This window comes from Bactrocera latifrons, unplaced genomic scaffold (assembly GCF_001853355.1).
Source record: "Bactrocera latifrons isolate USDA-ARS-PBARC rearing strain unplaced genomic scaffold, ASM185335v1 scaffold_7, whole genome shotgun sequence".
Taxonomy (NCBI): domain Eukaryota; kingdom Metazoa; phylum Arthropoda; class Insecta; order Diptera; family Tephritidae; genus Bactrocera; species Bactrocera latifrons.
The window spans coordinates 1,948,262-1,966,279 of NW_017537378.1; the positions used below are offsets into that span (position 1 = coordinate 1,948,262).

General features: G+C 39.4%; 2 protein-coding genes across 2 annotated transcripts; both read left to right on the forward strand.

Moving 5' to 3' along the window:
• The first annotated feature begins 1,663 nt into the window (after positions 1–1,663).
• LOC108975773 (dihydropyrimidine dehydrogenase [NADP(+)]) lies at positions 1,664–9,675 on the forward strand. Its single transcript, XM_018944487.1, has 9 exons — positions 1,664–1,812; positions 5,910–5,963; positions 6,034–6,144; positions 6,207–6,851; positions 6,910–7,314; positions 7,375–8,832; positions 8,892–9,122; positions 9,192–9,349; positions 9,411–9,675. The coding sequence occupies exons 2-9, from the start codon at positions 5,919–5,921 to the stop codon at positions 9,499–9,501; spliced, it is 3,144 nt and encodes a 1,047-aa protein (XP_018800032.1). The 5' UTR covers positions 1,664–1,812; positions 5,910–5,918; the 3' UTR covers positions 9,502–9,675.
• A 1,872-nt stretch (positions 9,676–11,547) lies between these two features.
• LOC108975788 (dihydropyrimidine dehydrogenase [NADP(+)]-like) lies at positions 11,548–15,560 on the forward strand. The gene is made up of 9 exons (XM_018944512.1): positions 11,548–11,854; positions 11,913–11,973; positions 12,028–12,138; positions 12,210–12,854; positions 12,921–13,316; positions 13,378–14,841; positions 14,898–15,134; positions 15,202–15,359; positions 15,418–15,560. The coding sequence occupies exons 1-9, from the start codon at positions 11,730–11,732 to the stop codon at positions 15,494–15,496; spliced, it is 3,276 nt and encodes a 1,091-aa protein (XP_018800057.1). The 5' UTR covers positions 11,548–11,729; the 3' UTR covers positions 15,497–15,560.
• Positions 15,561–18,018: the final 2,458 nt, after the last annotated feature.

An 18,018-nucleotide genomic window follows, 5' to 3' on the forward strand; every position in this document is an offset into this window, starting at 1 on the left:
CAAAAAAGATTTTGATGTTTAAATCGGTGTCGATCTAAAAGATCAATGGTGTTCAAGAATGATTGAAAAAAATAATAAAAAAACGATATTTTCCGAAAGTTGTTATTAAATTGATGAATATAACTTTTAAAATTATCAAATTATATTTATTTAATTTACTAGACATTATTATACTTATATCCCTAGACACTTAGTTGCTGTGTGTTGCAAATATAATATGCCGTTTTATTGACATATGTACTAGTGCATTAAATATTTATTGACCCGAATTTATTTTAATGACTCTGTAATATCTTCGCTGTTAACCGTTGATAAGCGACTCTACAATAAATTAGCAGAGTGCCGTTAAGACGTACAATTATACGAAATATACATGTGTGGTATATATGTATGCATGTGTACGAATAAATGCACACTTTATCAAGACCCACCATGAAACTGAAAGATAATGAAAAATCAGCATTCCAATAATCTTGCATAATCGTCTTTTCATTGGTATAAATTTCTTGTTGATCTTTGAATCGTGTTTTTAAATACTAAACCCCGGTTGCTTAGGGTCTGGTTAGCATTGATGGATAATATTCGTCAAATGCACCACGTTCAGCTTGCAGTGAAGAAAATATAGCAGCCGTAGGTGAGTGTGTACACGAAGACTGTGGAGAGCCGCTCGACCTTCCCAAGCAACATCGAATCGCTCTATGGGCTGTTGAAAAGTTCCAAGAATATCTGACATATTCGAGCCAATTTTTGCCCATTTTTGGCTCAATGAGTTAGTAAGCCAGCAAAATTGCCGCATTCGGGATGAAGAGACAAACCTGAAAAGATTCACGAGCTGCCATTTCATCCAGAAGTCTCTATATTTTACCAAAAATGATACCGGTGAGAACGTAACGGTCAAAGGCGAAATTTGGTTTCAACAAGGCGGCGCCACTTCTCACACATCGCACCAATCAATGGATTAATAAGAGAACATTTCGGTGAGCAGATAATTTCACTTTTTGGGCCGGTAGGTAGGAAAGATCGTGTGATATCACAAGGTTAGATTTGTTTTCTGTGGGGATAAATATATAAAGTGTACATATATAAAGTGTAAAGTATATGCGGACAGGCCCGCTTCGATCCAGGTCTTGGAGTAAAACATCACGCTTGTGATTCACCAGTTACCAGTCGAAATGCTCGAACGAGTCATCAAAAATTGGACTCAATGGATGGACCATCTAAGACGTAGCCGGGGCCAAAATTTGAAGGAAATAATCTTCAAAGAATCTTCTTTCGAACATTCCCCATTAAAATTGAAGTTTCTGTGGTTTTTCTTCAACAAGAAGGGAACCTCCAAATTTATCACCCTTTATTTTTAATACACTATACAAAGAATGCCACTGGATAATGGCGATTTATATTGCAATTGGATATCATTTTGTAGACTTCGTTTGTCGCATACACTTCATTTTCAAAAATACTTGGTTTTCCAAAAAGCAAATGGATGTGGCAACACCAAACCGCTCAGCTGACTGCCGACCGTTTTATTGCATTAATTTGTTTTTATTTATCAACATTTATGTGTATGTAAGTATGTATATTTTGTTTAATCAATTTGTGTTGATAACAACTAGCTATTTGGCTAGCCGCTAGCGTTCTCAACAATCAGTTGAACTTAGACACTTGCAGTGACAAGTTCTATTTTCGTGTTTAGAAAATCGCTTTGCTCGCACAGCATTCGTAGTGTTCGGTAGAAAGAACATTAAACACATAAATTAAATTTTTTGAACTTGAAATACATTTTTGTGGACAGTTGTGTTATTGTTGCTGTTGGTACGTTGTGCATATATATGACAATATAGAATATATGTATATACAATTGTAGATACTTCCATATACATATATCAGTGGGCAGCAATATCTCCAGCAAAGAATTATATAAAACTTAAGTACCTACATATACATGTGTATGTATGTATATATTATATATTTTAGACATTAGTACTCAAGTTGCTAGATAAGTATCTGCTGGGTGGCATTGGCGCGCGTGGCAAATATTTATTCTAGTTTCTTACAAGTACTCATAAATTCGTGTGTTGTACATACATATGTACATAAATAGTACATACAAATATGTTTATTTACGATGCGTTTAGGCTGCGCGGCTCCAGTAAATAATCAATGAAGCTTAATTTGTGTTAATAAAAAATGATAAAAACAAATTTATGTGTCGCACTTTAAATTGTTATTAATTTAATTAACTTGATAAACAATGTTATTTATTATATGCATTTATATGTGCTGGAAAGTCATAATTCTGAAAGTGAAAACAAAAACAATTAAATAACAAGAAAAAACATTGACTTCGGCTGCACCGAAGGGTGCATTTATTTTAGTAACTATGTGTACAGTTTGCATGGAAGCTATATGCTATAGTAATTCGATGACATACAACAGATGTTTGTGAATATAAAAAAATAATAATTGTTCAAACTTTGATCGCTGCCAACAAAGCAAGATAACGGGTATTTTGATTTGATTACAATTTGCAATTCATGGAAATGAAGTATTAGACCGGATTTCTTGTTTTTAAGCACAGTGAACGTATAGAAATAGTTGATAATTTAAAGAAGGATATAATTTCAAAAGAAAAGCTAACAAACTGAAGATAATAAAACGAAATAAATAAAATCAAAAGGAAATGTAACCTTTGGTTGCGCCCACTTAACAAAAAAACAGAAACTTCGAATTTATTGGGGAATATTTATTATTACTCGTATTATTGAAGATTATCTCTTTCAAATGTCGGCCGCGGGTACCTCTCAAATATTGCATCCGTTGTGACAAATTTTCGAGCATTTCGACTAGTAACTATCGAATGACACGTGTATTGTTTTGCTACTAGGCCTGAATCGYATAGACTTTAGACTTAACATACATATCCCCACAGAAAGAAGTCTAATGATGTGATATCACTCGATCTTGGTGGGCATTCGACCGGTCCACAACGTGAAATTATCTGCTCATTGAAGTCTTCTCTCAAAAAATCTATTGACTGATTTCAAGTATCAAATAGGTGGTTATAATGGCACGATAACGGTCGCCATTAACGTTTACGTTCTCACCGGCATAATTTTGGAAGAAATGTGGACTGATGATTCCACCGACCCACAAACTGCACCAAACCCATTGAGTCAGAAATGGTTGTCATCGAACGTCGAATTGTCTTGGAAATTTTGAAGAACCTATAGAACGAAACGATGTCGCTATTTATGGTCCAGTGCTTCAGTTTTTGCACAATGTGTATTTTGTATGTTTTAAATTTAAGATCTCGACGTAAAATGAGCCAAGTCGTTTCGTAAATCAGTTCGAGTTGCTGCGAACGGCATCGAATCGGCTCTCCACGATCTTCATGTACAATCTCAGGAACGGTTGCTATATTTTCGTTCACACCATGCTAGACGTGGTTTATTCGGTCGAATATTATCCAATAATGAAAGCAAGGTCTCAAAATGAGTGATGTTGTAGGCCCATTATATTGACCTAAAATACAGCAAAGCGCGTGAAAACGTTCTCTGCTGAACTTGAATTTTCGTAAATCGTCCAGTGGTAAAATGCCAAACAATAGTGAACAAAAATAACACGACAGCTTGACACGACTCACGCGGAATCTGCTAAAAGAAGGCTATTGAAAAAAGTAGCTCTTCTTGGATCACCTGCTAAAGTACTGCCAACAAATTTAAATTTGCCAACGAATTTAACATTAATGAATTTTAAAATGTTGCTTTCTATAATAACAACAGACCGAAGACTTCGTAAAAATGTATTTTTAATTGCAAAAAATTTACACAAATAAATATAAAAATTATACTTCTCAATAAAGTAATAATAGTGTTCAAACTGCAGTACAACTAAATTTCCATTAAAAAAAACATTTAAACTAACATCTCCAAAATCGATAAAAGAACTAATAGAATTACGCAAAGACGTTACAAATAAGTATGTATTTAATAAAAGAAAAATTTGTGTAAAAAATCGATCGATTTATTTTTATAGATAATAAATTATCAATGAGTGAAATCCGAAGTGAACGTCTTTCTTCAACTATTTATTTGTCATTAGTTTATTGCTGTCCTAATTACATTTTTATTGCGTAAATAAAGTTCATCGCAATTTGACCTTAAATACATATTTGAATATTTATTTTTTTTAATCCCAACATTATTAATTCGCATTATCTTTAAGTTTCATCCTAAACCTAGCAGTAAATTCTAGTTCTAAACAGCTTTACAACTGGTGTCAACTGGGCATCCGACTGTGTTCACTTTATACAAGCAGCTGAGAGTTATTTATGTAAAGAAGAAGAATAGCTTGCGAGATGTCAACTGTCAGATTTCGTTCAGAAATATACCAGCTTCGTACTAGTGCAAAGCAGATCCTAACTTTTAGTACAATTAATATCATCAGAAAGCAAAAATATTTATTTATATTGAGAATCTATGTATGTACCTTCTTTTTGTGAATTGACTTTCGAAAAACTGTTCACTTTAACTTTCAAATTGACTAGTTCCATTTTAGTCAGATAATATACATATACATGCATATACAATTGCACAATTTTTTTTTTTAATTTATAATATATGGCAACATAATTCATTTTGAAAAATTTTTGAAATATTTCAAGTAGTCACCTCTTATTGTTTTCATACTCCTTATCACTATCAGAATTAGCTGTTTTTGCAAAAACGAACTAAATTCGAATTTCAATGCACCGTGATATTTGTTGCCGGCAATCTTTCGCTTGCTTTTTCCATTATCTCTCTGCAAGGCACTTAGTAAAAAATTTGACAATAAAGACCGAGGCACAAAATTAACGCCCCAGTCCAAATCAGCGGATGTACTTTAGAGATGATAACTATATGCTAGATTTTAAATGGCTATATGCTGGCAAACATAGTACTCCTATTTAAAAAACTACATAAATACTTTGTATATTTTGTATATATTTATTTAGTTTTTTTTTTTTAATAAAATTTTTACGTAAATAAATTTGGTGCACGCTTGTACTATTGTGATCAAATTGAAAGGTGAATTTTATCCATTTCATCTCCGCTGTAATATACTTATGCCCGCGAATTTTCCAGCACTTGTAAAAATCCTCCGTCGTGGTGGCTATCAGAGTCTTCTTCGAATTAGCTTTTATATCTTCAATTGAGTCAAAACGGTGTCCTCGGAGTGATCATGCGAATTTGCTGAATAGCCAGAAGTTACACGATGGTAAATCAGGCGAATGCGGTCGTTGCGGCACTATATTAGTTGAAAATGTGGCGAAATGAACGCACTTTTTTCAATAAATTCAGACAAAAACACGTGGAGTATAAATTAAAAATTCACCTTTCTATTTGATCACAGTAGTATGTAGGTCTGTGGGTTTGCATATACTACTAATAGCAAAAACTAGAAAGACTTTGTTCATATTTTTAAAAGTCTTAATTTATTTTTGAAAATTTTTATCGAACACCATCGCCTATTCAGAAAGACAAGCGTATACTAAACACTGATAATTATTTTGATGTGACATTTGACACAACTTCGAAAAACACATTTCGACGAATGGGGTTATATCGTTTAATATGGCTCCGGGGGGGACAAATGGCCTATTGTGGTTTCGTAGATAAGGTTGAAATCAATAGAATATTAGCTATCTAACCTATCCAATTCTGATGTAGGAATATTGACTCCAGCTACGAGATCTGAACAGGGAGCACCACGCCTTGGTGTGGGCGACAGTTGGTTGAGCATATATAGGCTTCATCAGACTTGCTAGCATAATTTTTATAACGTCCCGCCGCCATTTAATACTATATACACATTAGTATTATTATACGACTAAGTAAAGAATAACATTATTTTGTTGTTTTTTTCGACAGTTTTAAATCATGGCACCACCAGCTTTACTCAGTAAGGAGATACCCGATATCGAGGTGAGTACTATTTACATTTCCGTTTTTTCAAATACAAATTTATTTTTTCTACTTTCTGCAAACACTTTAGAGCCTGATGTCCTTGAATCCTCGTGTCAAGTCGCTGTGCTCTGTCGTGCCAACTGCCGAAACGAAGATCAACAAGAAGCACTGGAAACGCAACAATGAACGTAATCCAACCGTGAGTATAATTTAAATACAACTAACTTTCTATACTAAAATATCGTTACAATTAATTGACAGAGCTGCTCGAAGCTACTCAATAACTTCGAAGATGTCAAGCACACTACACTCTCCGAGAGAGGCGCATTGAAAGAGGCCGCGCGTTGTTTGAAGTGCGCCGATGCGCCTTGTCAGAAATCATGCCCCACCCAACTGGATATCAAGAGCTTCATCACCAGTATTGCCAACAAGAATTACTATGGCGCTGCTAAGGCAATTTTCTCGGACAATCCACTCGGTTTGACTTGTGGTATGGTATGTCCAACCAGCGACCTATGCGTTGGTGGTTGTAATTTGCAGGCATCGGAGGAGGGACCCATCAATATTGGTGGCTTACAGCAGTTTGCGACCGAAATATTCAAGGAGATGGGTGTGCGTCAAATTGTGCCGCCAAATGTGAAGCCACTGCCGCAACCCAATAAGAAAATTGCTTTGTTGGGCGGTGGTCCCGCTTCACTTTCCTGTGCCACATTCTTGGCACGCTTGGGTTATAAGGACATTACGATTTATGAGAAACGCGCCTATTTAGGCGGCTTAAGTTCATCGGAGATTCCACAATATCGCTTGCCCGTTGATGTGGTGAATTTTGAAATTCGGTTGGTTAAGGATTTGGGTGTGAAGTTTGAATTGAATCGCAGTCTGTCCACCAACGACTTGACCGTCACTGTAATTTTAGATAAAAGCTCGTTAACTTCTACATATCGAATAAAAATCTTGTTTTCAGGGCTTGCTTACGGCAGGACATGACGCGCTGTTCCTAGGCATAGGATTACCAGAACCGAATGTGGATCCAGTTTTTGGTGGCTTAGACGAGTCAATGGGCTTCTATACGTCGAAGAACTTCTTGCCAAGAGTATCAGCGGGTTCGAAACCTGGCTTATGCACTTGCAAAGCTAACCAAGCTTTACCACAGCTATCGGGTAATGTCATTGTTTTGGGCGCTGGTGATACCGCTTTCGATTGCGCCACTTCGGCTTGGCGCTGCGGTGCTAAGCGTGTCTTTGTCATCTTCCGTCGGGGCACCACGGGGATGCGTGCCGTACCCGAAGAGGTGGAGTTGGCGCGTGAAGAATGGTGCGAATTTCTACCATTCTTGGCCCCCAGCAAGGTGGTGGTGAAGGACAATAAGGTAGTAGACCGGACATTTTCTAAAAAAAAAACAACTATTATATGCTAATGGTTTTTATAGATACGTGCTATGGAGTTCTACCGTTCTGAAATCGATGATAACGGCAAACTTATTGTGGACAAAGAGCAACCCACAACACTGAAGGCCGATTTTATTATATCAGCATTTGGTTCTGGTTTGAATGACCCAGAAATTATTGACGCCCTCAAACCAGTAGAATTGGATCACTGGAATCTGCCCAAAGTCAATCCTAAGACTATGCAAACCAGCGTGCCACAAGTTTTCTGCGGTGGTGATTTAGGTGGTCAAGCAAATACAACTGTGGAATCGGTAAATGATGGAAAAATCGCCGCATGGAGTATTCACTGCCAATTGCAAGGACTGCCATTAGATACGCCTGCGGAGCTACCACTTTTCTATACAGAAATCGATAATGTAGACCTATCCGTTGATTTAGTGTACGAGCGCACCGACAAGGAAACTGGTAAAAAGGAGAAGCACATACTTAAGTTTCCCAATCCGTTCGGTTTGGCGTCAGCACCACCCACCACCAGCGCGGCGATGTGTCGGCGTGCGTTCGAACAAGGTTGGGGTTTTGTGGTTACCAAAACATTCGGTCTTGATAAGGACTTGGTCACCAATGTATCGCCACGTATCGTGCGTGGCACTACATCGGGCTACAACTATGGTCCGCAACAAGGTGCTTTCCTTAATATTGAGTTGATATCGGAGAAACGCGCCGAGTATTGGTATCGTTCGATACGTGAACTCAAGAAAGACTTTCCCAATCAGGTGGTCATAGCGAGCATAATGTGCGCCGCCATCGAGGAGGACTGGATAGAAATGGCCACCAAGGCCGAGGAATGTGGTTCTGATGCACTCGAGCTGAATTTATCTTGCCCACATGGAATGGGTGAATCCGGTATGGGCTTAGCGTGTGGCCAAATACCCGATTTGGTGGAGAAAATTTCCAGATGGGTCAGTGAAACTGTAAAAATACCCGTCTTCATTAAATTGACACCCAACATCACGGATATTGTGGAAATTGCGGCTGCCGCGCATCGTGGTGGTGCCGCAGGTGTATCAGCCATCAACACCGTGCAAGGACTGATGAGTCTGAAAGCCGATGCCACGGCATGGCCAGCAATTGGCACGGAGAAGCGTACCACTTATGGTGGTGTGTCTGGTAATGCAACACGCCCAATGGCGTTGAAGGCGATTTCTTCCATTGCCAATAAATTGCCTGGTTTTCCCATACTCGGTATTGGTGGTGTGGACTCAGGAGAGGTGGCACTACAATTCCTACAGGCCGGCGCCTCGGTGGTCCAGGTTTGTTCTGCTGTACAAAATCAGGACTTTACTCTTATCGAGGATTATGCGACCAGTTTGAAGGCTTTGCTATATTTGCGAGCAAATCCACCACCATACTGCGGTCAGTTGTGGGATGGACAATCACCACCAACGCCCAAGCATCAGAAAGGCAAGCCCGTAGTGCACTTAACTGGAGATGACAATAAGGTGAGAAAAATATGCTCTAATAAAGTCTCCATATTTTCTAACTTCATTACTGTGTTTAGACCTTGGGCTTCTTTGGTCCATACAAGAAAGATCGCGAGCAAAAGCTTTATGAGGAGCGTGTCAAAAATGGTCCCTTATGGAATGTCAAGTCCGAAACTGCTGTGGCACCTGCGAACGATGCACCTAAACCAGCTTACAGAGTAAATGATGTTATCGGTGGCGCGTTGGAACGCATTGGCGCCTACAAGAAGCTGGACAACACACAACAGAAAGTGGCTCTAATCGACGATGTAAGTTTGCTCATGCGCATGAAGAAGTCTAATACCAGTTATTAATATTTTTCGTTTTAATTCTTCAAGGACATGTGCATAAATTGTGGCAAGTGCTATATGACTTGCAATGACTCCGGCTACCAGGCCATACAATTCGATGCTGAGACTCATATACCACATGTCACTGACGATTGCACCGGCTGCACACTTTGTGTCTCTGTCTGCCCAATCATCGACTGTATTACGTAAGTATATCGGCTAATGTATGCTTAAATAGAAAAATATTTACTGATTCCATTTTTTCAGCATGGTGCCAAAGAAGATTCCGCATATCATCAAACGCGGTTGGGGGGAAAATACTCCAGTGTTCGCGCATGCGCTTAGTCCAATGCAGTAATCAATATTTCCATGCTCTTTTCTATTGCTTGCTATCAGTTTAACCATAATTTTATTGCCATAATTGTTGATCGTGTAAACGCTAGATAAGTTATAATTAACCAGCTACTGTTTATACACAATGTAATGTTATAATAATATAACTTTAATTGTATCTTGAAAGTTTAAAAAATAAATAAAGGGTGATCCATTTCGAGGTTGCCTACTTTTTACAAGAAAAAACACAGAAACTTCCAATTTGATTGAGAATGTTTATTATGTTATTATTTGGCATTTATTTTTTGAAGATTATCACTTTCAAATGTTGCCCGCGGCTACGGATCGGATGGTCCATCCGTTAAGTTCAATTTTCGAAGAAGAATGGAAGAAATATGGATCGATGATTCCACCGGCACACAAATCACGCCAAACCGTTGTTTTTTCTGAATGAAATGGCAGCTCTTGATTAATTTCATTGAGCCAAAAATGGGCCGCATCGCTGAACAAAATTTGACTCGAAAACGTCGGGTCTTCTGCGAACTGTTCAAGAGCCCACAAGCTGTATTTTGTACACGACAGTTGGACACGAGTCATGGGTGATCTGTCAAACAAACACTATTGAAAAAAACTTCTACTTGGATCATCCATTACAAAACACTAGCACCTAGATTTTTTAATAAACACTAATATTTATTTTACTTCGACTGGTCTCATATATAGTACAACTTACTCTTCAATTAATTTCTGAGAATACTGCAGAGGTTACAGTACATGGCTACATGAAAATCCGAGTCCGATCCGGAGGAAACGGACAAGTTATATTATACATGTTTCGTTTATTATTAAGCGACTCTGAAAAGTTTTTTCACAGCTGACGCTATTAGCACCTACAAGCTGATATATATCCTTCTGGCATTTGCTAACAATTAGTGTATGTATGTTGAACGTTTACTCAATTGAGCGCTGGTCAAATTGCAAAATTCGTTCGCTGATGATGTGATTTTAATCCTCCACTTAAAAATGTTTAACTGAATACAATCAGGAGCTATGTACAGAGGCAGACAAGGGTACACCAATATTTCAAAGTTTGAGTAGTTGTTCAAAGCCGACAAGCTAGCTAATATCGAAATGGGACCGAGTTGGTCCTCAATTGGCACCTTGCGTTCTAATACTGATCCAATGGACCTCGTGTCCGTTCCACGCCGGTTGACGTAACGCACCCATGCGACTGCAAGTTCCTTTTGACCTAGAGTAAAACACAGAAGATTTTCTGAATTATATGTCCTTAGCAAAGTTCATCTGGGCGCAATAATAGGAGTTCTTACTGGACATTGCCCAAAAGACGTTTATGCGGTAAAGCTAAACATCTGGACGAACGTAAGTAAAGAGAAGAGTGAAGTGGAAACATCTAGCCTTTTCTCAACTCATATTGGTCGCCTCAACAAATTTGTGATAGGCTCAAAGTACTTAGTCGATTCATAAGGGTCTTATGATCTATTGCATAGGAATTTTTTAGGTAGCACAGCAGACCGGCTTTCTAAGCTTACTAAGTGAGATCCAGAATCAACCTGTTAACCTAACGAGCTCTAACACAGCTGGCGTAAAGGTGTAAAAGCGAATTTATTGACGATTTACGCATGAATGGATGATACTTATATTGATATCACCGCTCAGAGCAATCAATGTCATTGCTTTCAGTAAGCAATTTAGTTAGCGATCTCAAAACACAGCACATGGTGTGATAATTCTTAGAAAACTAAAAATAACCATGAAAAGTCGAGTTCTATGAAGAATTGCGACAAAACCGGCTAGTAAAGAGGATATGGGAAGGTTTAATTTTAAAGTCCGTGCCTAAGCCTAAAACTATGTATTCTCACTTGATAGACCTAACAGTATTGCCGAATATGCGAAGGTGAAATGGGGGAATTTAAAGAGCGAAAGAGAGGGTTTAGAGAAACTAAAAACAAGCACGCTCATTGAACTGACGCAAAACCATAACAAAGAGTTCCATAAGTTACAGCTCCCTCAAAATTTAAAATTATATTTAAAATCGATTTCAAGACTTTATCGCAAATATACTTACACAAAAATCACATGCTTGTAAATAACGCCGATGGGGTATAAAAGCTGTAAAAGACGTTGACAGAAAGTTTTCAAAAAAAAAAAAAAATACGAAAATCGTCATATAATTTTCACTTCTACAAAAGCATTTCTATATTTTAATAAGAAAAAGATCGTATATTTTTTTAAATGTTTGCAAATATAGCACATTTACGCGCGCCATTACTGATCTCGCAACGTGTTTCACGGCGACTTGGGACGACTCCCTTGCGTGCGCTCACTCTTGCGGATTTTCACACACAGACTTGTCTAACGTAAATGAAGGATTCGTTTAAAGGTGTACGCAAGAAGTTGAAATATTTGTTTTTCCAGGTCCAAATCCCAAATCAAATGCCCGGAGGGAATACTTTCGAAGGACCCACCCGAAACGACAGTAAAACGACTTCTTACAACGAACTAACTAAGGCTAAACTATATATTCTTTCAGAAAAAACTTGCACAGCATGCCTGCTGCAAATGTAAATGCTGTGTGGTGCCAACAGCCGAGACTAAGACCGCGAAGAAACATTGGAAGCGCAACAGTGAGCGCAACCCAACGGTAAATGGCAAAGTTGTCCTCAGCTTGCTACTCACATTTAATTTTATTTTCGCTTTTCTGTTGCACTACAGGGCCCGTCGAAGCTTTTGAACAACTTCGAAGACATCAAGCATACAACGCTTTCGGAACGTGGTGCACTCAAAGAGGCAGCGCGTTGTCTCAAATGCGCCGATGCACCTTGCCAAAAATCTTGTCCGACACAAATCGACGTAAAATCTTTCATCACTAGCATTGCCAATAAGAATTATTACGGTGCTGCCAAGATAATATTCTCCGATAATCCGCTGGGTCTTACTTGCGGCATGGTGTGCTCCACCAGCGACCTCTGTGTTGGTGGCTGCAATTTGCAAGCTACCGAAGAGGGTCCTATCAATATTAGCGGCTTACAGCATTTCGCCACCGAACGTTTCAAGGAGATGGGAGTGCCTCAAATTGTGCCGCCCAATGCGAAGAAGTTGAAAGATCCCAAAAAGAAGATTGCTCTTATAGGCGGTGGGCCGGCTTCGCTTTCGTGCGCAACTTACTTAGGTCGTTTGGGTTATAAAGATGTGACGATCTATGAGAAAAACGCTTTTCTGGGTGGTTTGAGCGCAGCGGAGATACCACAATTTCGTTTACCTGTTGACGCGGTCAATTTCGAGATTAAACTCGTTAAGGACTTGGGTGTCAAGTTTGAGTTGAATCGTTGTTTATCCACCAAGGACATAACGGTTGATGTAAGATGTTAAGTAAGCAGTATTAGAGCGATGTTTTATACTAATTTTGCACTTTTGATGTGCTAGGATTTACTTAAAGGAGGCAATCATGCAGTTTTCTTGGGCATAGGTTTGCCCGAACCAAACATAGATCCGGTTTTCTGTGGCTTAGATGAATCCATGGGATTTTATACATCGAAAAGTTTCCTACCATGCGTGGCAGGCGGTTCCAAACATGGTATTAGCAAAGATAGCAAACTCCCCAAGTTGTCAGGCAATGTGATTGTGTTGGGCGCTGGCGACACGGCCTTCGATTGTGCGTCTGCCGCATGGCGTTGCGGCGCCGAACGTGTGCTTGTCGTGTTTTTGCATAGTACAGCGCTTATACCAGCCTTACCCGAAGAGGTTGAGTTAGCACGCGAAGAGTGGTGTGAATTGGTGCCGTACTCGAAGGCCAGCAAAGTGATTTTGGAGGACAATAAGGTGTGTAAGGCTGCCACTCAATATCCCTAAAAGCTTTTGTTTTGAACAACTTCTTTCGCAGATTGTTTCTGTTGAATTCATACGCACCGATATGGACTTAGATGGCACTATTAGAGAGGACAAAGATCAGAAAACGTATCTGCCAGCAGACTTTGTCATATCTGCCTTTGGCTCTGGTTTGAATCAAAAAGAAGTAATTGATGCCATGAAACCAGTAAAACTCAACAAAAATAATCTACCAAAGGTGGACCCGAAAACCCTTCAAACCAGCGTACCACAAGTGTTTTGTGGTGGTGACTTAGGCGGTATTGCCAAGACCACTGTGGAATCAGTGAACGATGGTAAAGTCGCTGCTTGGAGTATTCATTGCCAACTCGAAGGTCTGCCACTTAACACTCCAGCCGATTTACCGCTTTTCTATACTGAAATCGATAACGTAGACTTGTCCGTGGATGTCTGTTACGAGTATTTAGATCGTAAAACTTGCAAGAGAGAGATGCGCGCACTCAGATTCCCGAATCCTTTCGGCTTGTCTTCCGCGCCGCCCACAACAACGGCTGCTATGTGTCGTCGCGCCTTCGAACAAGGTTGGGGCTTTGTTGTTGTGAAAACATTCTGTCTCGACAAAGATATGGTGACCAATGTCTCACCGCGTATAGTACGTGGTACGACATCAGGTTACAACTATGGACCGAATCAGGGCGCTTTCCTTAACATCGAGTTAATCTCGGAGAAACGTGCCGATTATTGGTACAAGACTATAGCTGAACTCAAAAAAGATTTTCCCGAAAAAATTGTAATCGCCAGCATAATGTGTCCTGATAGCGAAGCAGACTGGAAGGATATGGCGCCTAAGGCAGAGAAGAGCGGCGCCGATGCTATTGAGCTGAATCTATCCTGTCCACATGGCATGGGTGAGTCCGGCATGGGTTTGGCTATTGGGCAAGTGCCCGAACTGGTGCAAAAAGTTTCGAAATGGGTCAGCGAATCTGTTAGCGTACCAGTTTTTGTCAAATTAACGCCGAACATCACCGAAATAGTAGATATTGCGTCGGCTGTTAAACGTGGTGGAGCTGCTGGCGTAACCGTTATTAATACCGTACAGACGTTGATGCTACTAAAAGCCGACGGCACTGCATGGCCGGCTGTGGGCAATGAGAAACGCACCACATATGGTGGCATGTCGGGTAACGCAACACGACCGATCGCGTTGAGAGCGATCTCGGCAATCGGTAATAAAGTACCAGGGCTAGCCATACTTGGTTGTGGCGGTGTGGATTCTGGCGATGCAGCTTTACAGTTTCTTCATGCTGGCGCCTCAGCTCTTCAAGTATGTTCGGCCGTACAGAATCAGGATTATACTGTAGTACAGGATTTTAAGAGTAGTTTGCAAACTTTGTTGTATTTAAAAGCGAATCCACCGCCAAATCATCCTGAGCTATGGGACGGTCAGTCAGCGCCGACTCCCATACATCAGAAGGGTAAACCTATTGTGCATCTCTCAGCCGAAGGCACCAAAGATAAGGTAAAGTCTTTTATTTATTGCTAACCTCACCAAATTAATACATTATATTTCCAAAGACTTTAGGCTTCTTCGGTCCATATAAACAACAGCGTGAAGAAAAACTCTTTAAAGCACGCAAAGAGAAGGGTCCGCTCTCAAAGGGTAAAGATACGGCAGCTGACAAGAAGAAGTCTGGCGGTGGTAAACCGAAACCCGCGTTGTTTGTAAACGATATAATTGGCAAAGCGCTCAGTCGCATTGGCACTTTTAAAGAATTGGACACCAAGCAGCAGAAAGTGGCTCTTATTAACCCGGTAATTATTATGAAACCAAGCTCTGACATTCCTTCAAATGTTATCGATTATTTGGCTTCATTTTCAGGACCTATGTGTAAATTGTGGTAAATGCTATCTCACATGCAATGACTCAGGCTACCAGGCTATAGAATTCGACGCCGAAACGCATATTCCACTGATCGGTGATGACTGCACCGGTTGTACGCTTTGCGTCTCTGTGTGCCCCATCATCGATTGCATCACGTAATTATACTTTGAATGACTTAAATGTTGGTAATATATTTCACTCTTTTCTTTACAGAATGGTGCCTAAGAAAATACCCCACGTCATAAAGCGCGGCTGTGGTGAGAACACAGTTATTGAGGTTCCCAAAAAATAAAATCAACTTTATCCAATCCACTTTTTTCATTTAGCTTCTGCACTTATTTGTTATGAAATATATATTTTTTATGAAATATGCTATTTTACTTTACTTCCATTTATCTCTGGGATGAAAAATACATTAACATATTCCAAGTAAAAGATGGAAACAATTTTCTAAAATTACCGACTGCATATTGGAGCAGATATGCGGAGTCGAACCATATGTTAATGGCTGCCAAATAAGTGGGCTTAGCTTAGGTCGGTTATATATTATTTACCTAACCTAACGGTATGTTTATTCACCCTGCAAGTAAGGGAGATTTTCTGAGTGCCATTCATTTGGGAGTGGCCAAACACGGTTCTTTTACATACGGCTCAAGCAGCTCACGACTTCCGTTCTTAGACCAAGTGTCCTCTGGATAGCAAAAATATATCCGTTTGAATGAGAGCTAAGGTCCCCCTAGGTCCCAAACCTCCCCAAGGTTGTGCGCGGGGTTTGGGACTCACCACGTAAAAAACTTGTTCGTACAACAACAACTTCAAAAGAGATGACCCCCACAAAAGTGTTATGGATTACGATTTAAGGGCATGCACCTGGAATATCCAGTCTCTTAATTGGGAAGGTGCCGGTGCCCAGCTGGTTGATGTCTTCATTAGAGAAAAGGCTGGTGATGTTAGCGATGGGCGGAACAAGGACTTTAGCGAGTCGGTCCTTGTGGCATTTACTAGAGTGAACATATAAAGGAGCGCAAGTTCGGTGTGGGATTTGTGGTGATAGAGAGACTCCATCGGCGAGTCTTGGCACTCCCACCGGTGGAATCTTCTACAAGAATATACAGCAGCAGGCGTAAGCCGACAATATTTACATCCTTGCTCTCAACATCCGCGCCGTTAGTTCTGCTTTCTCCAGAAGGGATAAGGAAGCGAAGCAAATGAATCTAGTAGTGAACGAAAGCAAAACGAAATATTTCCTGTCATCAAACGGTCGCATTAATGACTTGGCTCCCTCGTCATTGTAGACAACAACCCCAAACGCGTATTATCCTCATTGTTGACAGTAATAACTTTGAAGTCGCTTATAATTTTGTCTACCTTTTAACCAACAACAACGTCAGCCTCGAAATCCAACGAGGATAACTCTTGCCAACAGGTGCTACTTGGGACTGAGTACCCAATTAAGAGATAAAGTTCCTCTTTCCACAAAGAAAGACCAAATTGTACAAGTTACTTTTCATCCCCGTCCTGCTACATGGTGCGGTGGAATGGACGATGACAAAACCTGATTTTTTTTACGAGTTTTCGAGAAGAGGTTCTGCGGATGATGTATGATCATTTGTGCTTTGCATTCGATGGAATGATGAGCCGGTTAAGATATACGACGACATTGACATAGTTCAGCGAATTAAGAGACAGCGGCTACTCTGGCTAAGTCTTGTCGTCCGAATGGATGAAAATACTCCAGCTCGACGCAGGGGTAGTAGAGGAAGATCTCCACTGCGTTGGAAAGATCAGGTGGAGAAGGACCTTTTACACTTGGAATCTCAAATTGGCGCCAAACAGCAAAAGGGAAGAACGGCTGGCGCGCTATTATAAGCTCGGCTATAACCGCATAAGCGGTGCCTATGCCAATAAAGAAGCCGATATACATATGCTTTCACAGAAATCATCATTGCAGTCACCTTCTCGGTGCAGAACCGCCTCCTAGGAACATCAAAAGAGAAAACCTAATTTCGGGCGCAGCTACCTTCGGACAATAACTGAGTGCCATTCACAGTGGAGCCAACTTAGCCAATCCTTACCATCATAGCGGAGATTATTTACCCGTTACAACCACAATGATATGCATATGCATATTACTGCAAACACCCCTTTACGTAAATTATATRAATTATCGAATAAATAAATACAACAATTTTTAGAGTATGAATACATGATATAATAAGTGTCCTTTATTTATATTGATATCGCTTTAGTTTCACATAATGCTCTTTCATTAATTCTTATTTATTTTTTTTTTATGTAAATAACCACTTTTGCTTCTGCTTTCTAATTATAAATACATATTTATTTTGATAGATTTTAATTGCATGAACTTTACCACGGCATTTTGCGTAAATACAAGTGGTGCTTGGAACAAATTGAACTCGCAAAGACAACTAAATACAAATAGTAGAGATATTTATTAATATTAAAATTTATATATGCATGTATGTATGTATGTATGTATGTGTAGATTAAAACCTAATTGAGTGACATGAACAACGCAGTGAAATTACAAACTATTAGGAAATGATGCTTTGTATTAAAAAATTCAAATCAAAAGGCTACAAATACACGAGCACATATGCATGTATGTGAGAGTGAGGATATTTAATTATGTTGGTATGTAATTACACAAATATTAGAAAATAATTATAAATTCGTTGGAATTTATATAAATAAAAGGTATTAAGGGTAATGTAAGAGTGGGCATGAAATGAAATATTTTTGGATATTTTTCAAAACCATAAGTATATATGTATAAATGATTTTAATATT

Excerpts from the sequence above, each read along its gene's own strand:
- LOC108975788 (XM_018944512.1), top strand. The coding sequence starts at position 11,730 with ATGTTTGCAAATATAGCACATTTACGCGCGCCATTACTGATCTCGCAA. Across the intron at positions 12,139-12,209 it reads ACAGTGAGCGCAACCCAACG|GGCCCGTCGAAGCTTTTGAA; the intron begins GTAAATGGCAAA and ends GTTGCACTACAG. Across the intron at positions 14,842-14,897 it reads CCGAAGGCACCAAAGATAAG|ACTTTAGGCTTCTTCGGTCC; the intron begins GTAAAGTCTTTT and ends ATATTTCCAAAG.
- LOC108975773 (XM_018944487.1), top strand. The coding sequence starts at position 5,919 with ATGGCACCACCAGCTTTACTCAGTAAGGAGATACCCGATATCGAG. Across the intron at positions 8,833-8,891 it reads TAACTGGAGATGACAATAAG|ACCTTGGGCTTCTTTGGTCC; the intron begins GTGAGAAAAATA and ends TACTGTGTTTAG. Across the intron at positions 9,123-9,191 it reads AAGTGGCTCTAATCGACGAT|GACATGTGCATAAATTGTGG; the intron begins GTAAGTTTGCTC and ends TAATTCTTCAAG.